Below are 23,550 nucleotides of genomic sequence, written 5' to 3'. Positions count from 1 at the left end.
AAACAAAAATGATGTAGGAAGTTGGGCCACTGTTGAAAGGTTCAGCTATCCAGTAGACCATGCTGTTTGGGAATAGAGATAAAATTAAAAAGGTGAAGGTTACTAATTAGCTTTATATTGAGCAGTTCTAAATTACAATCATTACGATTGTAATTTGGTTTGATGATGGGTATTGGCAAGATACCCGAAATGTCACACTATTGTATATATTAGTTTAGGCTATGCTTAATAAAATATATATTAAAAGTATTAAAAGAATGGTTAATTATACATATTAATAATTCTTAATGGATAACAACCACGTAACTTCCTTCCCCAATTATATTATATGAGGTCATTATAGAAAATGAATAGCTGACGACTGCCAATGCTCAACTCCAACAAACCCCTATTGAAGTAACCAAGAATCCAATTATAGCAGCTCTGAATACCAGACCCCCACTCCAGCCAGGCTTTTGATGAAGGGATCCAGCACCAGTTGTCTTATGCAGCCACGCTGAAACTACCTCAGATCTCCACTACAAAGAACAAGCACGTGCTGATTATAAAGGTTAGAAAAGGTTGCGACACCCCAGACAGTGATGGAGTAAAGCACACCGTCCTAAAGAAGATAAAACCAAAACTAGAAAATTTCAAATCAAAAGCATTCGCAAAATTCACGACAAAGGGATAATATTGGAAGCAGCCACTAAGACAGATCCAGAACAGTTAAGTCTTGTAGTACACAGCTGAAGACCTAAATCTCTCCTTTGAAACCCCCAAACTCAGGGGACCAAGTTTAATTGTGTTTGATGTAGATGGCTCAATCCAAAAAGATGACCTGTTGGAGGAGGTGTATAACAGAAATCTCTTTGAATCCATGAGCAAGTAAGAAGCCCTTAAGGAGATGAAAATTCAATTTTCCACCAATACAGGGACCCGTGGTTGACTTAACTGGGTTATAGAAGAGTCTCTAGGATCAGGAGATTCCTACACTGCCAGGATAGAATTTTTCTGGGCTGGTCATCTCACAGATTCAGAGAATTTACACCAGTCCTGAAGTGCTACAAATGTCTTGGATATGGGAACACCTCTGCTAAGTCTCTTAAAAAGCAGCCAATATGTGAGCATTGTGCTGAGGCAGAGCATCTCAACAAAGATTATTCCAACAAGGCCTCACCTTCTAATGCTCAAATTGCAAAGCAATTAACAAACCATAAGATCACTCTGTGAAGACCGGAGCTTGCCTTGTATATAGAAGAGCAGCAGATATAGTATGCAATAAGACTAACTATGGATAATAGGATTATCAACCCCCCCCCCCACTCCCAGACTTTGTACAGCTCAGGTCAATAGCCAAAAATCCATCTCAGTAACAACACAGTTTCATCCTCTAATGCTCGAGTAAATCTATATATTCTTCTCTTTCAGGAACCTTACTGTGTCCATGGAAGGGTCTCTGGTTACCCCATGGCTTTCAGGAAAATCCAGACCACAAACCAACTGTGTCTTGCTGCAATCATTGTCTGCAATCCAGACCTAGTAGTAATACAGATAAAATCACTTTGCACTTCCCATCTAGCTGGAGCTACAATAGAAGGCAGCTTTGGCCGTATTGTGGTGTGAACAGCCTACCTCCAATTTGGTACTGACACCCTACCACACACAGCTTGACCTCCTGGAGAACATTGATGTCATTATAGCAGTAGATTTGGATGCCTGGTCGACACAATGGTTCAACACCTCTACCGACACAAGAGGAGACATTTTAGATGAATTAATTGCCTCACGTGGCCCTAAAATCATCAATAGACTAGGAGAACCAATCACCTACTCTTCAGGAACTGGAGTCTATCCTGGACATCACACTCCTTCAATGGCAGGTGCATGACACTACCACTACAGGTGACCATTGCCTCATCACTTAGTGTCACCGATTCTGTCATCCCTTGTCAAGTATCTATCCAGGATATTGCAAGATTCTCTACTAAAACAGCGAACTGGGATCGGTTTGGATCATGAAGAACTCGTAGATTTATGAGTTCTTCATGATCCAGCAAGCAACTCCTACCAATCAATGAAGTGTGCAGAAAACAGACTTTGTGTAGAGTCTGCTTTTAAAAGCTTGAGAGGCTTCCATGGAAACAAAAAAATGTTCCAGGAACCAGAAATCTGTATCATGGTGGTCGCAGGAGCTCACTAACCTGTGCAATTCTCTGAAGCATGCCCGCAAAGAGTATACCAAAGCAAGCGAAGGAGTGCTCATATCGCAGAACAGTACAGAAATTGATTTAAAGCAGTCCACCGTGAATATACTAACAAAATTTACCATGCCAAGCAGAGTTCCCATGTTGAGACTGAGGGGTTTAGTCCACAAACTCATGAGGAATAAGTTGGGATTCACGGATGTCACAAACTCTGTCTGCTCTGATGACTCATCTGAGTCTACACACTGGGAAGATAGAATCAACCAGATTTTGGATGAACTAATATATCAGGACAACACCAACTGTGACACTGATATCCACAGGAAGATTGCAGTAGAAAATCCCACCTTTCAGCCAGCCAGATATTATGGAGGAACCATTCACAGAGGAAGAAGTGGATGCAGCAATTAACAAAATCAAAAAAGGCAAAGCTCTTGGTCTGGATTTTATTGAGGGCGAGACTATGCAGCATCTCATCTCCAGGCCATAGCTCAAATGATGCTTCTTCAGCTCTCCAACACCTGCCCGAGCGAGGGCAACTTTCCATCACTATGGAAGCATGCTAACCTGAGGCTCTTACCCAAGGAGCCCAGAGGTACCTCCAAGGCATACTGTCCCATTGCACTGCTTCCCATTCTCGGCAAGGTTTTTGAGAGACTAGTGCTGTCCCGCTTCCAACCCCAATATGAAGTCAATGGTTTGGCATCCCTTTTCAATTTGGATTCAAACCAGGTGCTCCACAATTGATGCCCTATCTAAAACTCTCAAAGTGGCAGAACAGTTGGATGCAACTTATGTACTGGCAATCTTCATTGACTTCAAAGGAGATTTCGACATAGTGTGGTGGCTGGGCATTCTCCAGAGGGCCAGAGTTTCTAACTGTACCTGGAAGATCTACCACTGCCTCAAAAGCTACTTTTCTAACCACATGTCAGCATCAAAACAGAATATCACTGCATTACCTGACATCTAATCAGAGGCTCCCCCCAGGGCTCCATCCTGGGGCAAGCTGTTTGGAATACGACACTCGATGACTGGCTCCTGAGGGGCCACACACCACTCAGCTTTCTTATGCTTTTTTTTTTTTTTTTATGAGAACCCCAAACACAAAAAGTATCAAAACCTATAGTACTTGGTACCGTGCATGGGTTGAAGGAGAAGTATGGGGAGAGGGAGATGCCGGAAACTTTGCTCTAGAGACTAAACATGGGTTTCACCACTTCAAGCCTCCAGTAAGCAAAGTGGTGGTATTTCACCGGTTGATGAAAGTCATCTACCACCTGCATTGACATGCTGACATGAGGATCCCCTCCCCCCTTCCTGTGACACCACAGAAACCTGCGCTGCAGTTGTTCTCTCTGCCCTGTCTGTATGGGCCATGGAAAATAAACTTACAGTCTCCACTGAGAAGAGCAGAACCCTGCTATTGAAAGGCAAACTGCACTTCTCCAGACCTCCTTCCATACGTTTTAATGGCTGCCCACTGAAAAATTACCAATTGGTGAAGTACTAGGAGCAATTTTGGACGACCGGAAAAATCTCCCATATTCCAGTTATCAAAGAAAAGATAAAAAATTACATCATTATGGTAGCATGCTTTACCCACAAGGACTGGGTCTAAAAGGACCGCTCTACACCTTCTATATTCAGCAGTATTTATACTAATTGTCACATATGGAGCTGCAGTATGGTACCACCAAATGACTATTGTGCATGCATGTCAAATTCAGCAAATTCAATGACTTATGCTACTACAAATGACCTGCGTGTGTAGAAGACATCAACTGCCACCCTACAGGTACTAACAGGCTACGTCACCTTGGACCTCAACGCTGCTTTTATCAGACTCTCACATACCATTAAGAAGAATAAGGAAACAAAATTCCTTGCTATTCAAACCCATACTGATATACAAAAGGAACACAAACGTGTGTGGCTAGAACTGATAGCTTATGGCAAACCTGGAATAACTCAACAACTGGTGCAACTACTAAACTTTTCCTCCCTGAGGTAACATACATCAACAGACAACGTTCCACTTGGTTTTTCCTTAACGTCTGTGTTTCCTTCCTATTAACTGGCCACAGGTTCTTCAAGAGATTTCTAGGCAAAATGATATATCTCTTCTGGGGGTTACCCTGACTTCTAATCTCTCTTGGCACAAGCACATTACAACTATTGCTTCCTATGCATCTAAAAAACTTGGTTTTCTCTTTCGCTCTCAGTGTTACTTTTCTTCCAAACAGCTGCTCACCCTGTATAAATCGCAAATCTGCCCTACCATGGAATATTGTTCCCACATCTGGAGTGGTGCCCCCAAAACCTCTCACAGGCTTCTTGATTCCATTCAGAAGAGGGCAGTTAGGTTAATTAATGATTAATCTGTAACAGAGTCTCTCCACTCGCTGTCTCGTAGATGTACTGTTTCTGCTGCATGCCTCTTCTACAGATATTTCCATGGGCACTGTTCTTCTGAATTGGCTTCTATAATTCTCGCTCTCTCTTTCAAAACAGTCTGAACACATGCCGCCACCAGCCAACATACATTAACTGACCAAATCCAAACTCACAGAACCAACTTTTCATCTTCCTCATTTACTCATTCACCTTTTGTTTTCTGGAACAACCTTCCTTCATACGTATTTCCTGAAAATTACAGTCCACAGAAGTTCAAGTTTAATATCAACAGATAAATATCAAAAAGTCTAATATCAAAAAAAGAAAAAAAAAAAAGAAAGAAAAGAGAGAGATGCCTTCTAAAGTTCGGCCTAGTCGAGGATGCCCTCTGTACCTGTGGAGAACCTGAAGACTGGGACCACGTAATGCACTCATGCAACATATACTTAGATCTAAGAACCCAACTACTCCTAAACATCCACACTATGTGATTTTGGCCAGAAACCAAGTTATTGGAGTCTAACAATGCCTGCCATGCACTGACCAGTTATGCCAACGAGGTCTTTCATCATCACTAGCATCACCTGCAACTTTCTAACACTACTCTTGGATGATTTCCTCCACACAGCAACTGATACCCAGCACCAGAAACTCCCAGTCATGAAACTGCAAATTGGGCTCCTAACCCACTCTTAATGCTGGCCTAGGGCACACTCCTTGGCCGGATGATCCTCAGGACAGCTAGGTGCCCTGCCGATGCTGCCCTGTGGTTTCGCCATTGTGGCAATCTCTGACTCTTTAATTTGAACTTTACCCCTTCTCTTCTTACTCATAGTCCTCTCCCTCAACTGCACCCAGCACTCTTCTTGCTCCTTCTGGCCCGGGGAAGATGCTACACTCTGCCATCCCTGCTGTCTCTTCTCTGCTCTTTTCTTGGCCCCTCCCCACTCTCAACTTCTGCAAGAGTGTGGCAGTCCTGTCAGATGTTTTTCTACTCCCTGGCCCGGCTCCTCATGCCAGTGGATGGATGCTGGGAGACTCCTTCCTTGTAATTGCCCCTCCCAATAATGAAGAGGCCAGTCAAACAGCACACTACTCACACAACCCACATCGGCTGGCTTTGCCATGGTTTGCAGCATCACAGAGTACTTAATGCAGATTTGTGGGAAACCACAGGAACCACATAACAATAACACTATATCTACTATGTTTAATTTTCAAGAACTGAAATTCCTAATAAAGTGAAGCAGATATCTACCAATCTTTTTTTATATTTTTCCAAGTGAATATATAGAAATAATTAAATCAGCTCTCACTGATGGCTTCCCATCACTGCATTATGAGACATTCTTTATTTGTTGCTAACAATAAGTTATCATACTGAATTGTTCTGCAGATTCACTTAAAAAAATTTATTTAAAATTTCAAAACAAGCAAGAGCTATTTGTGAAGTAAACCATAAAGGCCAGTAAAAAACTGCAGTCATTATCAACCCACTGCAGGATGGAAGCTTCCTCAACAATTCATGTTGAGATAACTGTCTATTAATTTATGGGGAGAAAGAAAGACAAATAAATAGGCTAAGGTACCAGGAAAAAAATGTATGTGTAATAGCAGCTTTCAGTACTCCAACGGTACAATAATAATGAATTACATAATGAGAGTAACTGGCATGCAAATGAAAAGTTATAGACTACAGATAAAGAAATAATGCTAAAATAATTTAAGAATTGGCAATAAGAGCCATTAGAACAAACATACCTTAATGTCTTCTTCTGAAGGAAATGTCAATGAGCACTGGTTACATTTATAGAAAAGGTTTTTTAGAGTAGTATGTGATTCTTCCTCTCCAGCTAATGAATTATCTGCATGAAGTAGGGGACAACTAGGAATGTGTTTCATCAAATCAACAGAGTTCTTAAATGGACTAAAGCACTTAGCACAAGACCATGTTTCCTCACCTAAAACATAACAATTAATGTTTTGCCATCAGTTAACCTTGAATTTATAATATTACAAAAAAGCAAATGGAAACATTTTTTAAGATAAAAGACAAATCGTTGTTTGCAGTTTAAACCTTTATTTATTATTATTTTGATTACTTTATTATTATTGTTGTTGTTGCTGCTGCTCTTATATTATTTCTTCCTGATTGGGGGGGGGGGTTCCACCCTGTGACAGGTACTGCTCCCAAGTACACAGGGTGGTTGCTATGTCTGGTGTTACTGTTGGTCGAGGAACTCTCTGACTATCCTACAAGTGTTCAGGATTGCAACTTTCTGGAGTTCCTTGTAGGTGTTCTCTAGGAGACTTATTGCTGCTAGGCTGTTATGTAGGTTCTTCGGCACTATACCAGTGGTTGACACGATGATCAGGATGTCATTACTTATGCATATGCCACATCTCTTTGATCTCCTGTCTTGGGTTTGTGTACTTCCTGATATTTTCCTCACGGGTTTTCCGGAGGTTGCCAGTGTTGGGCACAGCTATGTCAATCAGATAGGTAGCCTTTTCCTTTTTGTCAACAAGGGTTATGGTTATGTCTGATCTGTTGTGCAGGATTGTCTTGTCCATTACTATGGCACAGCCCCAGTACAGCTTGTGGGTTTGGGGTCTCTAATACTGCCTGGGGTTTGTACTTGTAATACAGTACACTTTCTTTGATTAATTGGTATTTCTTTGCTAGCTTCTACTGGGTGATCATCTTGCATCCTGTGGTGATGTGTTGGAATGTTTCTGAAGCCAGATGGCATCGTTGACATGTATCATCTGACAATCTGGGCTCCTTAGCAATGCATTTTCTATAGTTTCTGTTGTTGATTACCTGGTCTCGGATGGTGAGCATGAATCCTTTAGTCTCGGGGAAGAGCATCCTGCTCGTGAGCCATGCATCGGAAGCCATTTTATCTATGTGTTCTTGATGGAGGTTATTATAATGCCTGTTGTGGAGTGTCTTCTTTGTCCATCTTTTTAGCTTCGTTTGTGCCGTCTAGGTGGGAGCCGCCTATCCATCTTCCTTATGGCCTGGTTAAAGTGCTGCTGTGCTTTTCTGGAAGTAATCTTCAGGTTAGCTATTGCTGTTTTCTGTTGCTCGATGAGGTCTATCAGGCCCTTTTCTTCCTCTTTTCGAGCTATTGTCAATCTCTCTATGGCTGACTTCGGGTGTTGTTGGCGGTTCTTGGTCATCATTGTCCTTGTCTTTCTCATATCCTCCAGCTCAGCATTAGCCCAATCTATGATCCTGAAGGAGTATGTTAACACTGGGACTGCATAGGGTATTTATGGCTTTAACTGTGTTCCCTCCGATCAGCTTTGCTTTCAGCAGGCTTCTGAGTCTCTGATGGTATTTTTTGGTCAGGCAGGCCTTGATTTCCTTGTGCTCTAATTGCTGAGCCTGCATCATCCCCAGGTATTTGTAAGTCTCTCCACCTGTGATGGCTTTGATTTCTTTACCAGTCTGCAGCTGGTAGTTTCAGCTGACTAATTTCCCCTAATGCAATCTACGGGTCTTGCATTTGTCTAGACCAAATTCCATCCTGATATCATTAATGAATTCTTTGGTGACCAGAGTAGGTACTTCTTGGTTGCCATGTAGAGCTTGATGTCATCTGTAATATCAAGTGGAAGAGGGTGTACAGGTTTTTCCTTCCTTCTTTGAGGTTTTTATTATTATTATCTGTAGAAACCACTTAAATAAATTTTAAGTCCAAACACTTTGAAGAAAATCTGTTTTAGGATGAAACAAAGATTTAACTAGAAATATTATGCTCTCCGTTTTAACATTCCTGACAACTGAAGAAAAAGACAAAACTGTTTTCATATAAACTTAGTTCTCACATACAAACGTATTTTATAATAAGTCACCTTGGAACAGCACTAATTTCGAATAAACATTGCATTTCAAAAAAGAAGTATCTGGTATTTCTTTAAGAGAGTAGGTGTTACTGACCTGATGGCAGTAGCAACAGTAGCCAGTACTGTACTGTTGCCCAAACCCCAGATTGGGCAACAGTAGCCAGATGCATAACTACTGAGTGAAGTTTTAGATGAAAGATAAAATAAAAATATTACAATGATGCTCTCCTTCTTAATATTCTTGCCCTTTGCCAAACGAAGAATTATAATGACAGAATTCTTTATATGGACTTAATTACTATATATCAGAACTGTACATTGAGCTGCTTGGTGTATTGTCCTAGATATAGTTTTGACTGTCTTGCCCACCAAAATTTTACAGATTTTTTAATCTTTTAAAATTAAGTTTTTAGAAACAAAATCAAATATTATATCTGTCCTCTATATGCAAACCTGTGAAATATTCTCATGTTACAATAAGCACTTTATATATGATAGTTACTAAAATTGCATGCAGAATTGCCACCATTAGAAGAATTCGGTTAATTTCAGGTCTGTGTTAATTGAAGTAAACAGCTAATTGATAAATTAAAAAAAAGAAAAAGTACTTAAAAAAAATGAAACACATCATAACTACTTCATAAATACAGACATATACTCCCAAATTACTGAGCAGTCTGTAGCGTTATTTCAACAATTAGGTTTACTTTCCTGCCACTACACACCTGTATTTAATAATTTGTTAGGTACACATAATTAACAATTAAATAAATGGAAACAAAAAATTACAGGAACTAATCTCTGAACTGATTTATCAATTAGGTAAAAATTAAAATAGAATAAACTGTTTAAAATAATCACATAGAGAAAGGTGAACCTTTTGAATGTACATCTATAATGATTTGAAACACAAAAACCAAGAGCCTGACAGAGGTTTTCACGATCATCATCAGTTGGTTAATGAGGCCAGAATGAAGAAGGGTGATTATGTGTGTTTTGATTCCCATGATGTAGTCTGTCTGGATATGGAAGTCTGATGTTACTTAAAATCCAAATTGGTGAGAAAGCTGAGGGTAGTTTGGCATTAAGAATTAAATATTGTGTGTTATGTTTAAACCATTCTATTGCAAGTGATTCTATAGTAGTCAATTTGCAGCTGGAGGGGAGTTTTGTTAAAACTATTGCCAAATAAATTTTAGGTTAGTGGTTCAAAGAGTGAACCACGGGTACTGAGTTCAGTGGTATGACGTGATGCCTTGAAACTTGCATTATGGTAATACGCTCTGGTGTTTGATGTGCCATATCTTACTGTGGTACTTCAAATGTAACATGCATTGCAATCTTGTTGACAGGGAATTAAATACGCTATATTATTGCTATCTGCGATGTCATATTAGAAAATTAAAGATATGTCAATACCTAAGAATAGATTATTAAGTTGTCTGGCAAATTTGCTATGATATGGAAGAATTATGGTGATGTTTCTAGTTAGTTGTTCATTTGTTGTAGGCTGAATTTCTAGTCTATTTTTACTTCATGTACAGTTTTTTTTCCATGAGGTTATAAGGATATTTCCTCCTTAGGAATATTTCTGTTAGATATTCTAATTCTGTTTTTAAGTCATTTTCATAATGACAGTACTTTATTGCATTTTTATGTATTAACTGAGATAATACATAATGCAGGGGAATGTCAGGTTTATAATAGAGTTGGTAGCATACATAATTCTTTTTTATTGGGGCGACTGTTAAGTTTTACTTGTAATTCAACTACAAACTCATTTATGGGGTATTGGATACTTCTTAAGGCAAATTTAAAACCGTAACCTAAAACTGAGAGTTCATTATTTGTAAATTTTTTATAAGATTAATCACAGCCGGGTCGTTAATTTTGGCATACTTGTTTGAGAGAATGTTCCATTTTTTCTCATGCCTGTTTGTAATATTGTGGAGCACTGCATTAATGAAGTGCTCCACAATAAGATGGTCTGTTGTTTGTAATATTAACAATCATACTGATAAAATTAGAATTTAAGGAACAAGTAGGCAGTGTTTTTTTAGTAAATGGATTTCCCCTATAAATAATCATCACTCCAAGTAATGCCAGCATCTGTTGTTTGTAGCATTTTAACACCAGTAGATGCATTTGAACAAGACTCAGAATTTGCATCACTTGAACAGAATTCTATTTCTGTATCAAATAACATGTTATAAACAGTTGACTTAATGTCATCAGCTCCAACATACTGTCCATCTCAGTTTCTTTTCAGTCCTGATGTCCCAGGCTGTGAATCTGCTATAACAACCCTTTATGGTAAAATTTTAGAGGAAAACACACTTTTTACTCAAAATTTTATTAGTAGACATCCACTAAGAATGATGTTTTTTTCACAAACCAAAGAATTAAAATTACAATTAAATTCTCTTGGAATTTAAAAATCCAAGCAGAATTCTTTAAAAAAATATATATAAAAAAATAAAAATAAATAAAGGTCACCTTGTCAGTTACCACACTACATAACCTTTTCTGTTATGCTTGGGACATAAATACCACCAAGCTGAACCTATTCTCAGATATGAGTACTAGAGAACAGAGGGTGTACAACAATTATATGCAAGAATTACAGAAGCTAAAAAGGCAAGTGTAATTTTAAATCAGTACATCTATTTTATCAAATAAACTCATATTTGTGATATTTTAGCTGTTATATAGCCTATTTGGTAACTTGGTTAAGTAGGATGGAAAACAATAGGTTACAAATTCTGTAAGATGACATTATTCCTCAGTAATCAATTTGTATAATAGACTAATTTTGTTGCAAGCAATAATCATACCATACACACTTTGCGCTCCTTTTTTTTCTCTTACCATCATCTTGATAATGTATATTCAAAGCTGGATCCAAACTTCGACAAGAATGATATATTATTTAGTACAGCAGCCATGCTTTTTGATAGAAAACAGGACTAACTTACTTTGGGGACTCAGTAAACCATTTAAAGTTGCATAAATATAATAAATATAACATGGAGCCAAGTGTTTAACTTTTAATAAATTTTGAATTCATATCACAAAATGTCTTTCATGTTGCATAACAATATTTGTAAAAACTAAAGCTATAATAAAGCTGAAGTGAATCCAACACCACCTTGATAGCAGATATTCTATGATTTACGAGAAAGCATATACAAGTATCAATACTTACCAGTTTGAACTGCATGAGATAAAAGGATATGCTTGGTCAACCTCTCCTTTCCATGAACATAAACAGAACAAACAGAACATTGAAGATGTGGTCCAGGTTGATCTTGCATATGGCGTTGTTTTACGTGATGACGGAGACGACTTGGCCGAGATGAGCAATATGTACAAAAACGGCAACCATAGGTTTGCATTCGGTGAGCTGATTTCATATGCTGATGATGTGAGGCAAAGTCTGAAGAGGCATTTGAACAGACACTACAATAAAAAAAATTTCCTATTTCTGTTACAGCAGACTCAGGAACCAATCTCACTGTTTTACTGTGGGCATTAGGATAATGGTCTCTAACTTCTGAAAGAGTTTTTAAAGTGATGTCACAAAACCTGCAAGCAGAGTTCAAAGCAGTATCTTCTGTTACATCAGCTGGAACACAAACAAACACAATATTTTCACTAAATTCTGCCTTGCTAGTGTAAACTGCAAGCTCATGAATAACATGATAATGCTTTTCAAGATCAATGGGAAATCGAAGTGTATATTTATTGCGACAAAAGAGGCACTGTAAAGATGGATCATATGAAGAATAAATTTGACGAAATAAGAACATGCCCATTAGTTTCTCTGTATTCTCTGCTTCACTAAGAGGTAATTCACTTTCTACCAATTGAACAGTATTCGGCAACATAAGGATGTTGTTATCATCTGTAGCATCATTTGTACACTCTTCAAGAGGAGGACGTGTATCACCTCGTCGTTTAATACCCTGAAATAACAGAAATCAACTGTAAATTAGAGAGAGAGAGAGAGAAATAAAAAATAAAGTGAAGACAAAGATATTCTTCAAACTATGTTATTATCAAAATAAGTATGAATTTGGTTACATATAAAAATTGGGATAATTATTTTAATTAATTAAAAATAGAATTAAAATTCTTAAAAAAATTTATAAGATGAGAAATTAATAAGATATGATACAATGCCTTAATTTATTTCAGTATAATTTCTTTTGGTTGAATAATGTAATATTCCAACAGATTGCACTGTTTTTACAAAATTTTATGACTAAAACAAAAATAGATAACTGTTATGTAATTCTGATAAAAATAAAATAAAAATAAACGAATAATTAAATAAAATCTTAAAAAAATTTCAGTATTTTTCTTAGATTTTTTAAAATAATTATTATCAGCATTATTAATTTATTAATAATACTGATAATAAAGTACAGTTAATTCCGGTTATTTGGGACACAACGGGACTAGTGCATTTTGGCCTGATTAAGTGGCTGCCCTGATTATCCGAAGTTTCACGTAAATAGTTAAAAATACAATGGACCGCCGCTTTACAATTGGTTCACTGTACAATCAAATCACGTTACGATGGAGTCACCATAGTAAAGTACCGTTCACTATATGACGTGTAGTAAGCGCTGATCATTGTGATCACGTTTGTGAATTGAATTTTAATTCTATTAAACAGCGATTCTAATTGGTCAAAATAGGAGACATATTACCCACAGGCTATAAAAGTAAAGATATATTAAGCACAAATTTACCCTTTATTACCTTGCCAATTAAAAAATTAAATGATACGTGAAAATCGGAATAATTAATACCTACTGTAATATGTGCATACTAACTAGTTGATATTTCTGTTCGCTGACACTTGTGGGTGGGGTTAAAATTTAAAACAGTAAGCAATCAATAACAAAGAACACAGCATACACAAATTGCAAGTAACACGATACGTGCAAGCGAGAACGGAGTAACACGTTACGAAGCTTTAAAAATAGGAATGAAGAGAAGATTCTGAAAATTAATTTTTTTATATGATTGAAGATTCCATGGAAGTTCTAAACTCATTTCACCATAATAACCCACAGAATTCCAGCTGTTGGTATGGTCAGAGACAATCGTAGGGTATTCTCCAGTACTGTGGTCTCCTGCCCCGATTAAACGGCGTGTTGTCCCAATTAAGTGGAGTAAACCCTGGCTATTTTCTCGATTGGGTTCTGTTTTTTAAGATTTGCCCCGATTAACCGGTGGCCCAAATAACCGGAATCCACTATTATCAATAAATTCTTTCTATGCAGCTGCTAATGAAGAGCTGCATAGGAAGAGTTGTAGGCTAGAAGGGTGCTGTTACATGTTAAGTTTATTTCACAGAATGCCTAAAAGGCTTATATATACATAGCAATATCATACATTTCATTTATACAAATCATATATCAAAAGTATACATTAAGATGATGAGTACCAGATATTAGACATTTCAAGTTACATTATTTTCACTCATTCCAACTAATTCAGATGTGGGTGGGTGGGAGAGACAGATTTATTAATATACAATATTTCAGTATAATAATAATAGATACTCTAACCAGGTTATTAGCATTAAAATTATTTTTACTTTATATGTCTAATTACCCAAGTCTATTAACATGTTTACTGCTTTTCATCCCTATGTGCCTTGGAACACTAGGCAGTCCTTTTTAGTATATTGATTTCATCTGTGAAGAGTCATCACTTCGAGTAATGGCAGCATCTGTTGTTTGTAGCAAACAGATGCATTTGAATTCTAAAGATACAAAATCCACATCACTTGAATAGAATTCTATTTCTGTATCAGATGACATATTATCAATGGCTGATATAATGCCATCAGTTCCAACATACTGTCTGTCCCTGTTCCTTTTTAGTCCAGCTGTGGATCCATTATAATAACCCTTTATGGTAAAATTTTATAGGAAATCATTTTTTTACACAAAATTTTATCAGGAGACACTCACTAAGGATGATGTTTTGTTTTACGCAAACTAAAGAATTAAAATTCAGCAAGCAAAATCTTCAAAATATTTTACCCTTTCTTCTTGTGGAAAATACTAAATTATATAAAATAACTTCAGCATAAGCAAAGAATATATGAAACTAAAAACCCCAGCCATTACGCAATAGCCCATGATTCAACAAGAGTGCTGATATTGCTCAGATGTTCATTTCATGTGCCATTCCTTTTACAGTGCTCACTTACTGACAGCAACTGAATGGAAGCATATCTGCACTGAGGCACAAAAATTGGTTTGTTTGGATGCGTTTGAGTTTGGGCAGCAAATATGCTAACAGATATTTTGATGAGGCTAGTGGGAAAGTTGAGTAATGTTGCTGGTAAAATAGGTGATTTTGTTTGGTTTTAAAGGCATCAGCAACTTAGACCATATTGTGCCATTGCATATTATGTCTGTAGAGGTGTGCATTTTCATTGGCTGATTAACAGGCTGAAAAACCTGAAATAACTCATGGGGAACTACCTAAGATTGGCTACCTACAGCCTCAACTGAGGAGGATTTTAGAAATTCCTCTAATCATTAATGGGAACCCAAAAACCACTATACTGCCATACAGGCCATTAAAGGTGTGAACAAATATAAATCTGAAATGGCACAAGGCAAAGAACAAATGAAGAACTTTGCTGTGTATAAATTCTGAATATATCTGTTGTATAGATAGAGTCAGAATTTTTAACTCTATAATTCCAATGTTTCAGGTTTTTTTTTTTTTTTTTGTAGTTGTTGGCGCATAGGCTTCTGTGGCCATAATGCACCTCCCAAGATTTTTACAGTACTTTGATCCAAGCCCGAGGCGGGAATCGAACCCGCGACCTTTGGGTTGCCAGGCAGGCACTTTACCCACCCGGCTAGCCCGGTCGGCTGTTTCAGGGTTATCTATCCTCTTTTATTTACAGTACTCACTTCATAAATGCCAACAAGATATTGTCTTGTTAGTGTTCATGAAGGCGATACAGTCAAAGGTAGTAATCATTGAAGAAGAGGAGGAGGAAGAATGTTTTAAAAATGCCTATGTACTTGTATAGAGCTTGTTTATAAGAAATGGATTCAGAATTTACATAAGACATTAAAAATGTTTTTTTCTTTCTATGTCTAATTAACCAAAGTTTAGTCTGCTAACAGATCTCTAATTTGCAAAAATGCAAAACACCTTACTACTATTTTTTACTATTATTATTTATTATATTAGGTGATCCCAGTCAATTTTTTTGGCAACCCTGCCAACTATTTACAATATTATAGATAATATCATACAAATACAGATTAATAGTATCATTGATTATTGCGATTGGACACCTCAGTTAGCCAGCAGCACAAGGAGATGTGTCATCACGACACTGTAGTAGTTCAGTCACAAGCAGCAAAAAAGAGATGCAAGATCCATCCTGTTCTGTTCTCTTTTCATGCTTGTACTGAAAGCTGCAACCTAGTTTGTTCTCAGGTCATTAGCACAAACAATAAGTTCCTTGATCATGCAGTAGTTCAGTCAGTCAGTAGCACAAGGAGCCGCATTATGACACTGTAGTAACTCACACTGAAGCAATAGTTCAGGTGTCATGTGGCAGTTGCTGTTGTTGGTATAGAGCTTAACGACACAAGGGCCACTGAGGCCAAACTGTGTCTGTTCCTGTTTATTTACAGGCAACATATAGTTATAGATGTTAAATTATATGCTCCTGTACAGGTCAATATATTTTAAGAACATCAAAAGTTCTTCTATGTTTGCTTCATTTCCTACGAAGTGCGATAAATCATAAGAGATGTTCAATGTGTAGAGAGATTTGAAAGTGTTAGAGCGGATGGTTGAATGTAAGGGACAATCAACCCGAAAATGATGGACCGTAAATTGCGTCTGACAGGATGAACACCGAGGTGCATTTTCTCCCAACAGCAGGAAGAGATGTGTATGATAAGTGTGTCCAATTCTGAGTCATGCCAATACCACTTCCCCTCTTCTGTTTGGTTGGAAGCTAGAGAGCCACAGCTTTGGATCTTGTTTTATCTGGTAAAGCTTATTGTTTGTGTTACTTTTCCAGATCTGTGACCAGTTGTCGTAGCATGCTTTGCAAATGATAGGCTTATAGTCGCTGTAAAGAACCCGAGGGTGTTGTGTGAGAGAGAGAGAGGGTTGAGGATGTTTAGCGGCAAAGTTAGCACTTTCATTTCCTGGAATGCCAGAATGACCAGATATCCAGCAAAAACTGAGTGACTGATTGGACACGTTGCAGGAGATTAACTGGGAATGAATGTATTTCAAGACTGGATGAGAAGATGGGAAATTCTTTCTTATGGCAGACACAGCACTGAGGGAGTCTGTGTAAATTATGGCAGGTGAGATGGATAGCTCAATAATTTTACCAAGTGCTAATTTGATAGTGTATAATTCAGTAGTGAAGATGCTGCAGGCTAATGGTAGTGAGGCTGTGGTATAAATGAAGGAAAAACTGCAGCAGCACCTACTGTACTCACAGTTTTCAATCCGTCAGTATAGATTTTACAGGCACGGGAGTTCAGAGTAGCGTGAGATGAGTGCAACTGCCTGATATCGCAAAGGTGGTATGACATTTTTCCCCCACTGAAGTATATCGCAAGATGCAGAAACATATGTCCAAGGTGGAACAAGAGCAACTGTGTCCTGAAAGATATCACTTAAATCAATATCCCAATTCTGAACCAACTCTTTAATTCTGAGTGAAGCAGGTCTTTTTTTCATTTGGTTTGCTCTTGTAGAACAAATCCCACCGAGCATTATAAAGATACCCCACTGGGGTGAGATGGTATACTCTGATTTTAGCAGTGTATTGGAGCAACAATGTTTTCCTACCAAGATGTAATGGGGATCATGCGCTTTGATATAAAGACTTTGGATTGAAGAAGTCCTCAGAGCACTGTGCTAAATGATATTTAGACGTTGTAAAGTAGTGCTTCTAGCAGAGTCACATACTAGACAACCATAATCTAAGTGTGAACGGATTAAAGTTCTGTAAAGTGAAGTAAAGTATATCGATCGGCTCCCCAAGACATGGACGAGACTGACCGAAGTATGTTCATACGTTTTAGACAGACATTTCTTAATTGATTGATGTGAGCTTGGAAATTAAGCTTGCTGTCTAATATCAGACCAAAAAATCTGACATTAGTAGCAAGTGGGATTGAAATATTGTTGATATGTAATTCAGGATCAGGATGGAGAGCCAGACGCTTGCAAAAGTGGGTAGCAGTGCATTTCTTTTCTGATAGTCAATAACCATTCCTCGAAGTCCATAATTCAATTTTGTTTATGGCAAGTTGGAGATTAGCATTAGCATTAGTAGAGGCATTTGATGCAAGAAAGCAAGCTTATGAAGCATCAGCCAAAAAAAATAAAAATAAAATAAAAATAAAAAATTAATAAATAAAAAATAACCACTTCCACTTCACCCCTCTGTTCGTTCGAAATACCTGTCCAGCTGAGCCTTAAACTTATTTAGGCTATCAACTTCCACGACAAGGGATGGAAGTCTATTCCACTGACCAACCACCTGCTGGCTAAAGGCAAATTTCCTCACGTTTATCCTACATCTGTCTTTCCTCAATTTGAATTTATGCCCTCTCAGCTGATTATTCTGAGCAAGAGGAAGAATCCCATCAGCATTGAGCATGCTCAAACCATTCAAGGCTTTATACACCTCAATCAGATCACCTCGCTGGTGCCTAGTCCCTAGACACTGTAATTTGCAAAACTTAAGCCTTTCTTCGTAAGAGCAACCCCTTTGTTCCATTCACTAATCTTGTTGCCCTTCTCTGTACTCGTTCCAGCATCTCTACATCCTTCTTGAAATGAGGTTTCCAGACCTGTATACAGTACTCTAGGTGTGGCCTGACCATTGCCTTATACAAGGGAATAATCACCTCCTTATCCCTGCTAGAAAAATTCCTATATATCATCGACAATACACCATGAGCTACTCTTGCAGCCTGTCTGCATTGCTCAGAAAACTTCATATCTGCCTGCACAACCACCCCCAGGTCCCTTTCATTCTCTACCACTGTCAGTGTAGTACCAGAGTTGATACGTTGCTCTGGGGTTGCTGTTTCCCATATGTAGTACTTTACATTTGTCAATGTTAAACTTCATTTGCCACCTCTCAGCCCATCTGCTCAACCTTTCCACATCCTGTTGCAGTAGCATAGTGTCAGTAGTGTCCTTGATAACTCTGCCAACCTTCGTATCGTCTGCAAACTTGGACATTAAGCTTGATATACCATCATGAATATCATTTATAAATACAGAAAACAACAATGGACCAAACACTGAACCCTGAGAGACTTCACTAATAACATTAGTCCACGATGAGCAGTGTCCATTAATTACCACTCTCTGTCTTCTCCCCCTCAACCACCCCTTTATCCATAGCAGCATTTTGCCTCCAATGCCACACTGCTCCAGTTTGTGCAGCAGTCTTCCATGTGCAACAGTATCAAAAGCCTTTCTAAGATCCAAGTATATAATATCAAAGTTATTCCCTGCATCCAGTTCTTTTGTGACTGCATCATAGTATCCAATCAAATTGGTCAGGCAAGACTTCCCCCTATGATGGCATTCAACGGTATTGATACTTTTGACTCTGATAGGAAATGGTAAGATCGTCTGCATACATATAAGTTTCGACAGTTTTTGGGATATCACGTGTCATGGTGCTGACTCTAACTGCAAAAAGTGTTGAACTAATTATCGATCCCTGCGGGACTTCTTCCTGAATGTGAGAATGAGAGAGTATGCTTTTATACCGACCTGAAAAGTGCAATTGCAGGAAATTTTTAATTATTATTTAAGGCAAATGGCCCTTAAATCCCAGATGGTAAAGATCCATAAGAATACCATGACACCAGGTAGTGTCATATGCATTTTCAAGATCTAAGTTGACCATAACTAGATGTTGTTTCCTAACCAAGGCATTGCAGATATTAGATTTGGCTTTGATGAGCACATCTAGGGTTGATTTATTTTTTCGAAAGCCATACTGATGATCTGGGAGGAGATTCTGTGACTCCAAGATGTAGGTGAGCCTACTTTGAACCATCCTTTCGAAAATTTTACCCAAGCAGCTCGTGAGAGATATGGGCCTATAATTTTGAACCAGGGTAGGATTCTTTTCCTGGTTTTGGTATGGTAGTAATAAAAGAATGGTGCCAGGAAGAAGGATAAGCATTTTCATAGAAAATTTGATAGTAGAAGATCAACAAAGTTAGCAATTCCTTTTCAGGTAAATGCTTCAGCATAATGTAATAGATACCATCTGGGCCTACTGCACTATTGGATGATCTATTTAATGATTCTTTGAGTTCTGTTAATGTAAAAGATTCGTTGTGCGGGAAAAAGCGGCATGTGAAGAAGTTAATTTTATACCGTTCTGCAGCTACTTTGATGTTTTGGAAAGTGGAAGCAAAAGAAGTAGAAGCAGAGATTGTGGCAAACGATTCTGCTAGATTAGCAACTTCTTCAGGAGTAGACACGTCTTTCCCGTTCCAATTAAGTATTGGAGAGGGCAGCCGAGCAAATTTGCCATTTAGGGCCTGTATCTTTCTCCAGATGAGCCGGGTGTCGGTGTCTTTGGTGATGGTTGAAGCAAAGGCAATCCACGACACACATTTTGCTATCCATCTAATTTGCCTTGCTTTAGCTTTAAGACTCATACAAGTGATTAAGTTAGTTGTGGTAGGATACTTTCGGAAATTATTCCTGCACGGTTTTTCTCCTTTTTTTGGCATGAAGGCAGTCTGTATTCCACCAGTGATTCCGGTTAATGCGATATGCCTTGGATTTTGGAATAGATCCATCGGATGCTGTCAGAATCTGATTGGTTATGTATGCAGTTACATCATTAATGGGTTGTTTTTGAACATAAAGTCTGTTTAGATATATTTGGGCAGAATAGCCATCCCAGTTCGCCTTTCTAAACTTCCAAGTGGATCGTTGGTCTGGATTTATAGTTACCTCTCTTTGTAATGTGCAAATAATAGGAAAATGATCGCTATTAAAGGGATCGGTTAACACCGACCATGTCATGATTAATGTAGCCGAGTGGGCAGGAGCAGGAGTGCAGTAGCACACGCTCTTTGAGTAGACCAGGGTTCAAGCCTCTGACTGCTGAATACGGTCGATCTGCCAACCCGCACTGGACCAGCGTGGCAGATTATGGTCCATTTCCCTCAACATGAATTGTTGAGGAGGCTTCCATCCTACAGTGGGTTGATAATGGCTGCACTTTACTTTACTTTTTACTTTATGTCATGATTTGAAAAATTGACAGTGAGCATTTTGACAAGTCAATTACCGAAGTGGATCCTGTAGGTAGGTGGATGCATGTGGGAGATCCAGAGTTTAGTAAATTTAGATCATTGTTATTCAAAAACCCCTCAATCAATTTGCCTCTTGCGCCCATTGTAGTGGATCCCACAATGAATGGTGGCCATTAAAATGACCAAAAAGGCAAATTGGTTTTGGGAGTTGTGTGAGGAGATTATCCATTTCTGAATGAGGAAATGGCAGAGATGGTGGAATGTAAATAGAAACAAGGGTAATTGAATTACTAACTTCAATACGAGCTGCCACAACTTCTAGGGACGTTTGTAACTAGATGCACCTCGATGGAATATTGGAATTAATAAGAATAGCTACTCCTCCACATGCAGGAGATTCTGATATTCTATTTCGTTTGTATATGACATAATTTGAAAATTTTGGTGAGATTTGTGGTAACAGGAACATTTCCTGTAGGCATATGCCTACGGGATTAAATTGCATGAGTAAATCCTTCAAGTCATCTGAATGGCTTCTTAGTCCTCTGCAGTTCCATTGTATGATGTTTTGCATTATTTGGGTTGAGTTGAGGAAGATTCATCTGATTGTTTTTTTTGTACGGAGCATTTCTTCAGGTCTTTTTTTTTTGGGAACATGGGGCGTCCAGTATCCATTGTGTCATTGGCATTAAGTTCCAGGACGGTTTCCTCATAACCTTGGTAATCATCCACTTTCATACTATTTGTGGGTACTTCAGCTTTCTTAGAGTCTTTAGGAGTTTTCAATTTTTCTTTGTCTTTCGAGACCGTTGGAATACTGATTGGAGTGTTAGTGGCTTCACTGGTTTTAGTTTTAGGGGTGTTTTTTCCAGATGGGTAGCTTTAACCCAGTTAGCAAGAGAAGTGCTGGGTGTAATTGACACATCTGTTTGAACTGCAGCTGACGAATAGCTCCGGGTGTAAGACACATATGTTCAACTATGCATGGTAAACATAATCTGTCTGCATTCCTCAGGATATGTGACTTTATGTTCAATTTTGTATTTTTGGATTTTTTTTTCCAGTTTCCAGTTGGGGTAAATGGGAGTTGAGGCTGCACAATCTGTTTGTGTATGGTCCTTTGATCCACAAATTGGACAGATGGCATCCCCTCTGTATGCCTGCTGAGAGGGTCCATATTTCTGGCATTTAAAACATTGAATCGGGTTTGGGATGTAAGGGCGAATTCGGCAATTTAAATAGCCAGCTTTTACTGTGGATGGCAATTCTGGAGTGCTAAATGTTAAGATGATGGATCTAGTAGGAACGAGATTTCCATCTTTTTTTGTCATTATTCGTTTGGCACTGATCACTTTTCGACTGCTAAGTTCTTGAACTTTTTTTTTTTTTTTTTAATGGAAACCCCAAACACGAAAGGTGTCAAAACCTATAGTACTTAGTACCGTGCATGGGTTGAAAGAGAAGTATGGGGGGACCCACTCTGTGATAACACCTTTAGATGAATTTAAGGAATTGTGGGGAGTGACAGATACTGGTAGTCAGCCAAACGTTTTAGTTTTTAGTAGCCATTCAGAATGTTTAGAGGAAGATGTTTCAATCAGGTCTCCCGACTGCAGTCATTTCACCATTTTTGGTAATCCGGCGATGGATTCCAAATAACTTTGGATTAGAAATGGTGATAACTTTCCCACAGGCTGGGTGGATAGGGAGTGAATTACCAAAAAATTTTCTTTGGTAATTCACTCAGGTGATCCCTCTAGCCTTGAGCTTGAGGGCTCTAAAGGTGTATTCATTTATATCCATGGTTGCTCCTTTTTCCCCCAGAGGATACCTTTCACCCAGGTTGCCGCCCCCATCACGTAGAGGCAGGAGCGGTGCCACTTAGTGACCAAGAGGATGGAAAAATTAGTTTGTTAGTGAAAATTGATATATATATATATATATATATATATATATATATATATATATATATATATATATATATATATATATATATATATATACACTAAGAAAAAGAAAGGTGATTTTCCTTTCTGGGTTCTTACTTAATATCTGTAAAGTACAGAACCATTTATAATAAACTGAAAATTTGAAAAGCACTAGAAATTAAACAGAATGCGATTGCTGGGAAAATCACTCAATATATCGCTCAGGAAAAATCGCTTGGACACCAACGCTTGGCACTTGGGGCCATGCGGCAGTTGCAGAGCAATACTCACAGTGAAGTCATCACATCACATCATAGCATAAAGTTGTATACACAATTTGAAAATTAATCAAGCTGATTTGCCCTGCAGCAGCACAGGTTTCATGGAGTGATCCTGCAGCATAGTCACAGTGCAGCAATACAGAGAGCTGCAACAGAAAGAGTTTGGCAACATAACAATAAGATCATGATTTAGCAAGTCAGGAGGGAGCTGGAGATTAGTCTACCTATAGGCCCTAACAGTGCTGTCGTGTGGAATTGGACACCCATCATTGTACAAGAACAGATTATCATACATCCATTCCCACCTCCACTTATAACATGATCCGTCCCTAGGAACCTCCCCCTGTTTTCTCATAAGCAGGCCAATTCCACTGCAGTTTTTTTTAATCAACTAATGCTTTAGTACATCATATTAAGTTCCAGGACCATTAGAGATTCCACAAACTGTTGAATACTATGATCTTTACCTTCCAACAACATGGTCATCTTTCATTTGGAGTAAGTTTCCCACTGAAGTTTCAAAACATATCCATATGATTGCATTAGGGATTAGAATGGAAAAGCACTACAATGA

The 23,550-nt window shown here is 38.2% G+C and overlaps 1 protein-coding gene across 1 annotated transcript in view; it reads right to left on the bottom strand.

The window, feature by feature from the left end:
- LOC150079443 (uncharacterized) overlaps positions 1 to 23,550 on the bottom strand; it is a 227,911-nt gene that overhangs the window by 70,909 nt on the left and 133,452 nt on the right. Inside the window, exons 12-13 of the mRNA XM_090383422.1 lie at positions 11,644 to 12,403; positions 6,345 to 6,544 (exon numbers count right to left, since the gene is read on the bottom strand). Of these exons, the coding sequence (XP_090239548.1) occupies positions 6,345 to 6,544; positions 11,644 to 12,403 (960 nt within the window). The remainder of the gene's footprint in view (positions 1 to 6,344; positions 6,545 to 11,643; positions 12,404 to 23,550) is intronic.

Source organism: Mastigoproctus giganteus, chromosome 10 (assembly GCF_048544385.1).
Source record: "Mastigoproctus giganteus isolate SK-2022 chromosome 10, ASM4854438v1, whole genome shotgun sequence".
Taxonomy (NCBI): domain Eukaryota; kingdom Metazoa; phylum Arthropoda; class Arachnida; order Uropygi; family Thelyphonidae; genus Mastigoproctus; species Mastigoproctus giganteus.
Note: the sequence above shows the minus strand (reverse complement) of the source record. Positions and strands in the feature narration are given on the sequence as shown.